This window comes from Lagenorhynchus albirostris, chromosome 18, assembly GCF_949774975.1.
Source record: "Lagenorhynchus albirostris chromosome 18, mLagAlb1.1, whole genome shotgun sequence".
NCBI classification, from domain to species: Eukaryota; Metazoa; Chordata; class Mammalia; order Artiodactyla; family Delphinidae; genus Lagenorhynchus; species Lagenorhynchus albirostris.
Genome location: NC_083112.1, coordinates 69,248,992 through 69,262,471, shown reverse-complemented (window position 1 = coordinate 69,262,471; position 13,480 = coordinate 69,248,992). Strand labels below are relative to the sequence as shown.

Genomic DNA, 13,480 nt, shown 5'->3' with positions numbered 1-13,480 from the left:
GGAACTGAAATCAGAAAAGCAAGTGGAAGTTCATGAAGAACAAGAGAGAAAGGGGAGGAGAGGAACTCCCAGCAGAGGGACCAGGGCAACAAAGGCTCTGGGGCAGAGGCCTGGACACTTGCGAAGAGCTGAAAAGGCGGGCATGACTGGAACATGGTGTGGGCACAGGGCCAGGTGAGGCTGGACAGGTAGGAACAGGTAACACAGAATTGGGTGTTAAAACCTAAAGGTTGATGGTTTTGTTCAGGAGCAGTGGACCCCCACTGAAGGGTTTAAGCCAAAAAGTGAGAAGATTACTCTGACCCAGATGCGGGATAGATTTGAAGGAGCCAAACCAGATGACGAGACTGTGGGAGGGAGGGCATGAGCCAGGGGATGTCTCTGACCAGGGAAGCACGGTGGGGATCCAGAGAATGGGCCACCTGAGCAGTTTTTAGGAAAGAGCTCTGTGTTTTTGTTTTGATGGCATTGTCCTGATCAATATACCATCTGCCCTTGTGTCTCTTTGAAGACATTTAATTCTCATAAAATATACATACCAGTCCCGGCAGGCCTACAGCCCCAGTGTTGACTCACTAATCATGTGTAGCAATTCCACTGCCCAAGAAGTCTCTGGAAGGAGAAGCGGCACCTCCTTCTTCTTTTTTTCTAATTTCTCTCTTTGCTACTCACCTTGTGTTCACATCACTTTGTTTATATCTCAGCTAGAATAGCTATTACATTTTATTGTCATTATCTGTTTATATAACTATCCATTATAATGTGGGTTCCGTGAGGGCAAATACTGTGCCTCAGTTATTTTTATATCCCCAGAACCTAGCACAGAACCTGCTAAGTCCTGGCCTGTGGGATTTGATTTATAAGTGACTGCATCGGTGTATCAATAAATGAGTCAGCAGACACATGAATTTAAATACTTCGTTTATGCTCTGTCTTCTCAGCCTGTCTTTGGCCCTTTATAATTGCCTTTCTCTTTGGTCTGACAACATATTAAGTGCTTTTTTCTCCCCCTGTGTGCTCTACTTACCACTACAAATATTTTTCTACTAGTTGTGGCAATAAACTTTTGGAAAAGAAGTCTCTTCCTCATGAATCTCTTTATATGTGGAGCCATTTTTCTAATTGCCTGCATCTCCTGGAAATGCTCACAGTTTTTGTTCTGTGCCTTTGGGAGCTAATTCTTTAGCACTGTTGTCATCATAACCATCAAATTATTGAGAATGCACCGTGGTCAGTGTTCCTCTCAGGGGGAGAGGGGAGGGAGGAAGGTGGTGAACAATGGTGGCCGCTTCCCTAAATGAGATACCACCAAAGACAGAAAGTCAAAGATGACTCACAAAGCTATATAAGATATACAAATGGCTAAGGTAAATGTTCGTATTATATAAAACCAAAATGGAAGAACAGTTTCTGTAGTGGAGTAAGAAAAAAAGGCAAGTTTCCTGAACTAGGAATCAGGACGTAGAATCTCACTGTGGGCTCACAACCAGTTGGACAACTGAGCCATATATTGTATTGAACTTGGGATGTTCCCCCAAAATGCTCGTGTTCTCTTTGGCCATTTTGAATATCCCCACATGGTAGGAGGGAAGAGCTGCCACCTCTCTTCTCATTATAAAAGCTTCCTTGGCCTCTCATGCTCACCTTTCCACAAATCCAGGACAGATTGTCATTATAAAGTAAAAGCATAAGAAATAGAGACACAGATGTAGAGAACAAATGTATGGATACCGGGCGGGAGGGAAGAGGGGGGATGAATTGGGAGATTGGGGTTGACATGTATACACTACAATGTATAAAATAGATAACTAATGAGAACAGACTGTATAGCACAGGGAACTCTACTCAGTGCTCTATGGTGATCTAAATGGGAAGGAAATCCGAAAAAGAGGAGATTGTTTACGTATAACTGATTCACTCTGCTGTACAGCAGAAACTAACACAGTGTTGTAAAACAGCTCTACTCCAATAAAAATTAATTTAACAAAATAAAGTAAAAGCATCTACCCCCTTGTCATGATATTTAGGGGATATTTTGTCATACTGTAATAGAAATGCGTTGACCAGTCCCAAGAATAATAAATATTTAAAGTTTTGTTTTTAACTAAAATAACATTGTTTATTTTAATATTTTAAAATATTATTTTAATAAAATAAGCTAATGTACTTTATGCCTCAAGTAAGTCTTTAAAGATATGTATCATCTCTGTAAATTGCAACTTTCCGATAACTAACGAGGTAATCATGGAACTAATGCTGTGGAAATATCTTTAATATGTTTTCTCATAATATATGCTAATATATGTTAATTTTAAGTAATTTGAGCAAACCAGAGAAAACTAATTTCATAATTCTGCTTCTTTACCCCTAGAAATAACCACTATTACCAGTTGGAATATATCCTTCCAGATTTGTTATATATAAATGATGAGGTCTCATAATATGTACTCTTTTATATTATCTACTTTTTAAGGACACATATACACACACACAGATTATAAGATTTATAAGATTTAAGATTTATAGATCTATGTCATCCATTATAAGAGCTTCATAGAGTCTTTTTGCATGAATGTACCATAATTTATTTTGCCAGTCCTTACTGGGGATAAGTGTTTAGTTTATTAGTTTATTTCTCATTTTTTCAATATTACTGACAGAGTAGCATTGAACTGCCATGTACTTTTTTTTTTTAAGATTTTTTTTATGTGGACCATTTTTAAAGTCTTTATTGAATTTGTTACAATATTGCTTTTGTTTTTATGTTTTGGTTTTTTGGCCACGAGACATGTGGGATCTTAGCTCCCTGACCAAGGATCGAACCCATACCGCCTGCTTTGGAAGGCAAAGTCTTAACCACTGGACTGCCAGTGAAATCCCTGCCATGTATTTATGTCTTTGCCCGTTTGTTCAAATATTTCCTTAAGATAAAGTCTCAAAAATGATAGTGCTGGATCAAAGTAGACACATCTTTAACATTTTAAAGCATATTATCACATTGCCTTCTGAAAAAGTTGTACCATTTTATATTAACAAAAATTCCCATTTCCCCATAACCTCACATTTTTTAACTTTTGATAGTCTGATATGCAAAAGTAATAATTTTATTTGTGTGTTTATAGTACCTATAAGTATTTGAGCATCTTTTCATTAATTTTGAAGCAGTTGTATAATTTTGTGAATTTGTCTTTTCCAAAATTAGTTTGTGAACACTTTTTATAAATCAAGAAATATATATCCAATATTTTTCAAAAAAAAAAAAACGTATACCCCATAGGGGGTAAGAAGCTGGTACCTTTTGAAACGTGCTTCCATAACCCCACAAAGAAAGACTGCCTGAACTAAAGTACTCTTTGACCTCTTAGCTCAGCATTTGTGATGTAAAGCCTCAGCTTCTGTGAAACCTAAACTGTAAAAATATAAAAACAAACTTATAGAAATAAATAAACAAACAAATAAATAATAAAACCATTTGCTTGTCAATTCCCAGATATTTCATGGCACGTAATTGAATAATTCCCAAGCATCTTTACAACTACATAGAGAACTTTTGCTTTACCAAATGTGGTGTTTCTATTTGAGCTATTCTTTCATGAATCTGCTAGGCTAAATGATCAATTTCTTTGACATTTTCCCCCTTTCAAATATCACCACTTAGGATTTTCATTTCTTTTTTCATTCTTTTGATTTCTAATTCTAACACACATATTTATAAAACACTTTGGTGTTTAAATATGTTAGTGATAATAAGTCAGTCAACGATAAAAAAATTATGTTTCCTATGGAAAGGGGATTATGTTTGGGAATAAAATAACATACATTTTTCTTCTCATTTTTTTTTTCTGGTTTAGTTTTTTGTTTAGTTTTCTTTTTGTTTTCCCTGTGCTCAGACTTTGAACACTCAGAGTAAGGCAGGAGACCAAGATATACTTGGTAGGGCTTTACTGCCATCTACCGTTTCTTCATGTAATAACTCATTGTTCCTTTGATTCAAAAATTCTGATAGACTGTGACTTATATTACTAAAGATTCCCCCCTTCTTTCTATTCTTTTCTTTAGTTAAAGCAAAGTGAAGCAAACGCAGACACCAAAGAAAAGCTCCCTTTGCGACTTCGAATCTTTGAAAAATTTCCAAACAGACCGCAAATGGTGAAAATCTCAAAGCTTCCTTCAGATTTTACAGTTCCTAAAATCAGGTATTAAAGTATTTCTTTAATTGTATATCTCAAATACACCGTAAAACATTCATCTTAAATCTGATTCAGCCCTTTCAAACTCATGTGGGTGTGGTGTCTTTCTATTTTGAAGTTATTATCCATACTGCTACTCTGTCTTCCTCTGTTTTAAAACCGTTGACCCCTTTAAGCAATACATCCAGAGCAGAGTCAAGTGTGTTAGCCTGGGCAAGAAGGCTGCTGACCGCTGCTTCGCCCTGAGATGGCCCCTCGGGGATTTGACTTCACAGGTAACTGGCACAGGTGGTCCAGCTTACAAAGATGCACGTAGACATTGGCCTCTGACCCTCAACCATGTAAGGATAAAATTGCCTCTGAGGCCCTTTTATTTTCAAGGAAATGGAGAAACTGCCACTGGCCAGGTTTCCAGACCACTGTGACAGCGTTTGTTTCGAATGCCACGTCTGGGTGCAATATAATTTGTCTTCCATTTTTTAAAAGAAGAACCATGGCATTTTGCACTCATACTAATATGATTTTCTACCACTTTGCCCTCAAGTTAAACAATTGCATTGAAGATGCTTCAAAACGCTTATTTTTAATAATTAAAGGAAATTCTTCCAGTTATAGCTCAAAAATTACAAGTAGAACCAGAATAATATCAAAAATGACATTTTTTATGTAACTAGTTTTAAAACAATTCTATGGGGAGGTTATAAAAGCATGAGACTGGATGTGGTGCCATAATATTTAAAATTCAAATCAAAATACATTTGCAATTCTGATTAAAAAATTTTTTAATGTGAAAAATATGACATATATAAAAGAGCCGTAAATTAGATTCAAGATTAGTGATTATTGGAAAGATGTTATCTGAATTCTCCCCATGCTTTAAAGATCAGATGAAGTAAGTTTCTTTTGAGTTATTTTGAGTCTTTAAATGTAAAATTATCTCTAAAAAGATTCTTATGATAAATGAAAGTTCAGAGAGATGAACTAATTCCTCCAAGTCTTAGAGGGGAAAAAAAGTATCTTATTACCACAATAGGAGTCAAAAGATACCATTAATTACTGAATATTGTTGCTTAAAAGTAATTTCAGGGACGTGAGTTTTTTAAAACAGGAATAACTGAAGATTCAGGAATTTTTCTCTGAATTCACCATTTTGCAAATTATATGTGTAGTTAAATCTAAACACCTCTTGGTGTGACATGTCCTATTTTCTGTGAACTTTTGTCACTGCTTTATCTTAGCTCGGGCAAATGCATCATTGCAAAATGCCATCCCTTGCTCCATTTCATTAATAATGCTTGACATAATGTGTACTTCTTTTGCAAAGGGAAAGTTTCATGAAGCAGTTTATTGATCGCCAGCAACAGGACACCTGCTGCCTCTTACGAAGCCTTCCATCTACCTCTTCCTCATCCTGTGATCACTCCAAACGGTCTGCGATTGAGGACAAGTACATTGACCAAAAAGTAAGAATCACTGTCTCAAATAACCAGATTTTTCTTAAGCCTGTGTGTTAGAGAAAAGAACCACGTAACTGGGTGGGGTCCTGAAATCTAATGTCTCAGGAGAATAATGAAAAAAATAATTTTAGTGGTTGGAGAAATTACTAAACCTAACATTTGTAAATTTGTTAATTTAAAATTTGCATTTCTACAGGTTAGCTTTTGAGCCCTGCCATGTGGCAGCCGGGTGACTTCCAATAGATCAAAAGCCTCCCCAAACCTGCATTTTCTCAAGTGCAGAAGGAAGGGCTCTGAGCTCTCAAGTTCAGCCCAGGTTTAATGGTGGCCTGTACATTACTTTCTGCAGGAGACCTTACTTATTCCAGTTATTATGCCAGGGAGACTAACCAGAGCCAAGTTTCTCTAAAATTAGTCCAAATAACTGTCATTTATTGAGTTTACTAAGGCCTGTGGCAGGAATTATCTCTAGGCACATTATCTTATTCATGTTCTGATTTACCTATGTCTTTATCATTTGAAAAGTAGATAGGGAATTTTTTTTTCCCCCAGATTCTACAGTTAGAAAATGAAAGATCAATAGCAGAGTTTGTGAAAGAGATTACACATTAGAGTTTGTTTGCAAAAGCATCTAATTCACTTGCGAGTATTTCTCTTTGAAAGTCCTAGTTTCTATTTTAATCCTTTAAATTGTTGCCACCTTTTTTCTATGGCATATCATCAAATACATATTTCTCTATTATGTGAAAATAAAATAGCAGCTCCTTCATTCTCCAAGATTCTGTTTCTCCCCATTCTCCAAAGATTACCCTTGCAAAGGACCTTTACTTATTCCTCTCCTCCTCCTTTTCTCTCATCTCCTCCCCAAATGAAATGAACTTCTGCCCTTTATCACTCCCCGATTCCTTGTTTCTTTGCTGTAGTTGACTGATTTTCTTCTCAATTATGATGATAATGATTTCCTTTGTAGTGTGTCTCTTCTCACTCAAGAATTTTCATTTATTTCTTTTCTTTCAGTTATCTACAGGTGTTATTCCTCTGTTTTAGAGATTCCAAGATTGTAGATGACAAGTCTGATGCCAATGTCATTTTTTTTTCCCATGTGAAAGTAATTCGGTTTTTCTTTGGTAGTTGGTTGGTTTTCTGGTTTCTCTTGGGAAGCTTGTAAGACTTTCTACATCTCCTTGGAGTGCAAAAACTTTACCAGGATATACTTTGTATGTCTTTTATCATCAAAACTGCCCAAACTGGGGAGTCTTTTCAGTTTGCCAACTAAGAATATAAGAAATTTTCATTTATTATTTGTTCAATTATTACTTTTCCATCTGCTCCTTTTTTCCCCCTACTTTTCTCTTATGATTGTTATCTCTCTTTTTCTTCTGTGTTTTGAAATATTTGTTCTGCTTAATCTTTCAGGCCACTAATTTGATTTCAACTGAGATCATCCTTTGCTTTTAAAGTTTGAGTGAAAAAATCATGAAATGTGTGTGGAGAGGGGCACACGCACGCAATACTGTTACCTCTCCTTAAAGACTTTCAGAAGACTGTACTCTTCTAAAAGAATTGTCACTAAACTTGTCATGTCCCTTCCCCGTAGTTATGTTTGTGCAATACTGTGCACAAGGCATAGAAGCAAAAAGTTTCTATGTTGGGCTTCCCTGGTGACGCAGTGGTTGAGAGTCTGCCTGCCGATGCAGGGGACACGGGTTCGTGCTCCGGTCCGGGAAGATCCCACATGCCGCGGAGCGACTGTGCCCCTGAGCCATGGCCGCTGAGCCTGTGCGTCTGGAGCCTGTGCTCCGCAACGGGAGAGGCCACAACAGTGAGAGGCCCGCGTTTCCGGAAAAAAAAAAAAAAAAAAAAAAAAAAAAAAAAAAAGTTTCTATGTTAGTGGATAAGCAAGTGGGAGGATAATGGCCTGGTTTCAGACAATCATTCTGAAATTGCATTTTACACATGAGAACACAGATGGCTTATTTTCTAAATTTATTTCAAAGGCAAAACTTTAAGCCAGAGGGTGTGCAGTGAAGCCCCAGTCTGGGCTCAGGTTGCACCCAGCCCTCTCCAGGAAGAGTGCCAAGAGTCGATATCATGGATGCCCAACACGGCAAATCCACAACTTGCTTTTTTAAATCCCGAGTAACGATATCCCACTGGAAATACAAAATTAAAATCTTAGTCTGTGAAATTTAATTTTCTCTCTAAAGGGGAAAAGATAATGTCTCTTACATTTCCTGAACAAAATATTTTGAAATTGGTGAGAAAAAATAAATAAAAAGGTTCTTAGCAGGTGAGTGGGATGGGGGGGGTGTCTAAGGGGACTTTTCATCCTTCTATGTTTGTGGCTTCTTTTTATATTCTCATTTAACAGTTATTTTTAACTAACTGAAAGTAAGATAACAATTATAGCTTTATTCTGTAATCTTACACTTGTCTCTCTCATAATCCCCTAAAATATAATGAACTAGCAAAGACATTGATCCTGGGGGCGGGATCCAAGTCCCTCAGCTCTAAAGAGACTAGAACTTCTTGGAGACTGCGGGCCGTCCCCCATCTATAAAGTCAGTTGATTCAAACACACAATACATGGTCTTATACAAGGACGGTGATCGGCCATGGTTAAGTTGCCCTTCATCCCCTGTCAGGCTCATTGGCCATATGTAGATAAACTACAATTAGAACAATATTGTTTATCTTTCTACAGCCTTCAGCATCTGGAAAGGGGCACATAGGGAACATAGTTTCTCTTCATCTCAGCAGTAGCTACCCTGTTGGGGCAGCAGCAAAAAAGACTTACCATGCCGCCACCCATTCTTAAAGCTTTGACTTTCCTCAGGCTGCTAGGAAAGTAGACTTAACAGTTCCTTTCACCATCCCGTTTCCAGCTTGAGCTCCTGGTGTTCTTTATAAATACTAATGATCTGTCATCCTTGAGGGCTTTGGGCCAGGGAAACCCAAAACAGAGAATTCCACTCAATGAATTTCAGTGGTAAGGATTTAAGGGAAGTAGGAATCGAGGAGAAAGCAGTCTGGTATCTGTATTTTTAAATATGGCAAGCCTTTTTCGTTTTTCCTAAGAAACCCCAAAGCCACTTAAAAACAAAAATACACAAACACACGAGAAAAATCCTGAACAGAGACCACACCACCGTTAGCTCCCCTGATAAAGTATTTTTCGGGAAGCACTTGCAAATTTATTACATTCCAGTTGCCTTTGGAAATACGAGTCATTATCAAGTGGACAGCAAGGTCCTTCACTCTGCGTGAAGAAACTCTCCTGGCCCCCTGCAAACAGAGGCTGTTTTCCCCAAAGAGTAGTAAGAAATCAAAAGAAAAAGAGAGGCTGGCTTTTGGTGATTCTCATAATGTGAACAAAGGAGCAATAAAATAAAAGTTTTCTCTTAACGACTACCTGTCAGGAAGAAACTTCTGACACCCTCTATACTAGAGGGACTCACTTTTCTCTTGCCAAGGAAAACACTGAGTCCCCAGGAACTTGGACATCACAAGTTAAGGGGAAAACCTGACAACAAAAGCCAGGAGGGGTGGAGGTGGAGTTGTTTGATTAAGCAACACAAAATGTGGAAACACAAAAGCACATGTTAGGCAAGATTTTCTCAAGTAATTACCCTGGCTTTGAACAACTGTAAGGAATTCCCATGGCAACCTCACTTTGCAAAGACCATGTTTTTAAAAATAGCCCTGTCTGATTACCTTTATCACGTAGTTTAAAATACCTGTCCTTCTCTGTAAGCAATGAGCAAACAAAACTGTAACATCTTTTAAGCGTTGTGTGGTTTGCTCAGATCCTAAAGGAAAAAGACAGCAAACAGTGTGGTCCCTCTTTTCCCTTGGGGTGTCCTTCCAAACCCCACAGAAAAGGCATTCCCAAGTCCCAGTTCCCACATCTCTTTCCCTTTCCACTCCCCTACACCCCCGTGGGCATCTTCAAGGGCATCTTCAAGTCATCCTGATTAAAGGATAAACCTGCAGATCTTCAGAGGAGTCTTACTAGTTTCCAAGCAGAAGGGAATCAGGCAGTGGTTTTCTACTCATTTTTTCCCTCTGTATTATTGGAATTAAACCCTCAATTCCTTAAGTAGAGTGCTTGCATAAACTGAGATGTGAACTTGGCTTTCCAGTAACCCTGTTAATAAAAGCAGCTCACTCTGTCCTCAAGTGAATCATCTCATCAACGTCAAGGTTTCCACTGTGGTTGGATCTAAGGACTCTCTGTCTCTGACGGACCTCCCTGGTCTTTCTGCCCTGCTGTCTTGGCTGGGGAGCCACTTCTGGGGTCAGAATCTGCCGTGTCTGGGGAACATGAGGGCCCATCACAGAGTCACATCAGCATGAGACAGATGGAGAGATGAGGGCTGTCCCAGTCACCCCCTTGTATCCCTGCACTTCTCAGAACCGTAATCAGAACCCATATGATAAAGAACAGTGAGGATTTATTTCTCCAACAATAGAGCAATGTCTGCTCTCTCTCTTACCTGTCTCTTTTCTGCTAAACACATAGAAAGTTCCATAGTAAGCCTTCATAATTAATAGCTAACACGTGTACAAAATGAGGAGGAAAACAAAAAAGTAATTACTGTGTTTTGTTTACCCTTTACACTTCCATAAGTCTTCAACAGTCACTCAGTCATTCAACAAACATTTATGGAACACCTGTTATTCATCTGGCACTCTTCTGGGCTATGGGAATTCAACGAGTGAGATGTGAACTATGCCCTTTTGAATCTTTTAGTCTAATGGGGAGAAACACGTGTGAATGGATGAAAGTAAAAACTATTAGAGGAGCATGAGACAGAACCCCCTAAGTCCTTCCTGCAGGAGAAGGAAGACTGAGCCATAGAGGACAAATTGCTCCAAGCAGGGAGGGAAGCATGTGGAAAATATGGACAGCATGATCTCCTTAATGTAACTGATTGTGAGAAGCAGAATAGAATAGTCATTAAGACCAGTAATACTGATTACATGATGTAGGTTCCAATCCTCATTTATAAACAGAGATAATTCTTATTTTTAAGGTTTGTTGTGAGAATTAAATAATATATGTTAAATGCTTAGCATCGCACCTGGCATAGCATATGATATGTGCCTATCAAACCAGATAAGAAAAGTTACTTTAGGAACTTACCTGACTGTCCAGTGGTTACGATTCGATGCTTTCACTGCCTGGGCCCGGGGTCAATCACTGGTTTGGAAACGAAGATCCTGCAAGCTACATGGCACAGCCAATAAAAAAAAGAAAAAAAAAGTTACTTTAATTAAACCATGCCATGAAGTCAGATTCAGCAAATAGACATATTCATCAATCAAGAAAAATTACTTTTACTTAAATTAACCTTCAGATGTGACAGTCTAGTTGAGCACAATATGTTAGTTACTGATTTATTTTCCTTACTGTCCATGAGCCTGATTTTTTTTTAGTCTGATTTTTGATGATATTTCAGTTGCAACCCCCATATCTACCTAGTGTCTTAGCCTCAAGAAGTAAATTAGGGCTTCCCTGGTGGCGCAGTGGTTGAGTCCGCCTGCCGATGCAGGGGACACGGGTTCGTGCCCCGGACCGGGAAGAGCCCACATACCGCGGAGCGGCTGGGCCCGTGAGCCATGGCCGCTGAGCCTGCGCGTCCAGAGCCTGTGCTCCGCAACGGCAGAGGCCACAACAGTGAGAGGCCCGCGTACCGCAAAAAAAAAAAAAAAAAAGAGTAAAGAAGTAAATTAAATTGTTCTGGAAAGGTTTACTGTTCACAAAACCTTGTTGATTGCCGTACAGCATTTTATAATTTTCTGCGTAATCATAGAGTATTTGATGGTTTGTTCCAGTAACTCCACATGTAGCAAGTTGCTCAGCTTGATCTATAATTTCCAGGATGAACGTTAACTCACTTTAAAAAAAAGAGAATAGCCTGTTTTCATCTTTTGGGCTTTTACTCTTCTGAAAGAAATTTCTAAAATAATAGCTTAGCATCTCTGCAGTGCCATTCAAGACACGTCTCTAGGAGAAGAGTGGCAGATTACATGTTACTACCACTAACCAGAAGCTGTATCGCAAAGATACAAAGTAGTGTGGTCCCAGGGAGGGAAGAAGTGTGTCCATCAAACCCAGTATGAAAACCCTACCACTTCTCTCTTTAGTATACAAATGCTTTAGTAGATAATTGATTGCCCACTTATTCACAGTAATAATGGAGGTGCCTCATTTAAATGACAACTTTTTTTTCATTTGTATTGATCTTTGCAGTACGTTTGTGAGCTCAAATTAAAATATGGCTGCATTTATGTGCACAGTCTTCATTTGACAATCATTTCTAGAGGACTTTTATATGCAGTGTGCTGGGTTATGGGTTAAAAACACATTTTGCTGCTTTCAACTAACACGAGGATAGGAATTCCCTCTCAATGATTGTTTTTTCAGAATATTTAATTGTGTGATCATTTTTAGTTTGGAATTATATGTAATTTGTTTGCATTCCTTAGGTGCACATTTATTGGGAGTCAAAAGTAAATCAGTCTAGGATTAAGCATCTTTTATACATAATATAGAAGGGTTTTGATCAAGTGTTTTTGGTACAGTCTCCAAAACAGGTCTGGGAGAGCTGAGGTTGCAGCTAAACCTATCTTTGAAATATACATTTTGCTCTACTTTTTAAACATGCTTCCCCTTTGAGTATAGTCGTACTTATAAATTGTATTTTCCATTAAGTCTCAATGTGTTATAGTTGATGCTTCTGCTGACATTCTTGTTCTTTGGATCTGAAGTTCAAATACAGTTGAATTGTAATTGGAGACCAGTAGCTGCTCCTTGTACTATCAGAGTGCCATGGATTTTAAATTCACAAACAACTGCTTGGTTAAAAGCATCTGGCATTTTCTCCCAGAATCATAAATCCACTCATCTTTTTTTAATCTCTGCAGATTTTCAGTCTTTGTCTTTCTGTTTATATGAACTATAACCACGAAGTCATTTTGTTTTTTACTTATATAATCTAAATCTCCCTAGCATGTATTATATTTTATTACCAGTTAGCACTATATATAAACATATCTAATTTTTTTTTATAATTGAAGATAATGTTTTCCCCTCATGCTTTGCCTCATCAGTTATTATACTTGTTTAGCTGAGATATAAGTTGTTGGAGATTTGACCAACTCTGCAATGACAAGCATTAGTGACTAAAGCACAGTCATAAAATTCAAGTGCCAAAAAGCCAAGCCAATGAAGTTTCCAATTGTTTAGTTTCTAGTTTTACAAGACTGTCCTATATCTCAAGTGAATAGAGGCATTTCAGAATAAGCAGTCCTCCTTTGTAAGTTTTACCTGCTTCACATCTGTTATTTTAAGGATTCACTTCATAAGAAAAAAAAAAAGGTAGAACACAGAGCTATCTTTTAATATTAAGAAATTTATTCATTCTTTCAATATATTTCAGAATTGAACTATGCACAGTGCTAGACTGGAGGAAAATGTAGTGGACAAGGAATACATCATCCTTATCATATGGAGTTTATGATCTAGTGGAATTCACAGAAAGACAAAAAGATGTTTCACACACAGAGCAGGGACTGACATGTATGGGGTGCCCTGGACCCCAAAGGAAGAGTAAAGATTTGGGAGGTTTGTGTGTGTGTGTGCACATGTCTGCATATGTGCTTGTACACGTACATCTTTATATATATTTTTAACTTTCCTGCCTGGTATTTTCTCAGGATTCAGAATTTATGATGTTGAAATAACTTAAGATCAGAAATCTTGATCCATCATCTAAAACTCCCTTTTTACAAAAGTCACATTCTAAGACATATTTCAAACCTTCCTAA

General features: G+C 37.9%; 1 protein-coding gene across 1 annotated transcript in view; it reads left to right on the top strand.

Annotated features, from left to right (window-relative positions):
- NALCN (sodium leak channel, non-selective) overlaps positions 1 to 13,480 on the top strand; it is a 293,862-nt gene that overhangs the window by 208,163 nt on the left and 72,219 nt on the right. The window contains exons 16-17 of the mRNA XM_060129171.1: positions 4,060 to 4,196; positions 5,515 to 5,653. Coding sequence (XP_059985154.1) covers positions 4,060 to 4,196; positions 5,515 to 5,653 — 276 coding nt within the window. The remainder of the gene's footprint in view (positions 1 to 4,059; positions 4,197 to 5,514; positions 5,654 to 13,480) is intronic.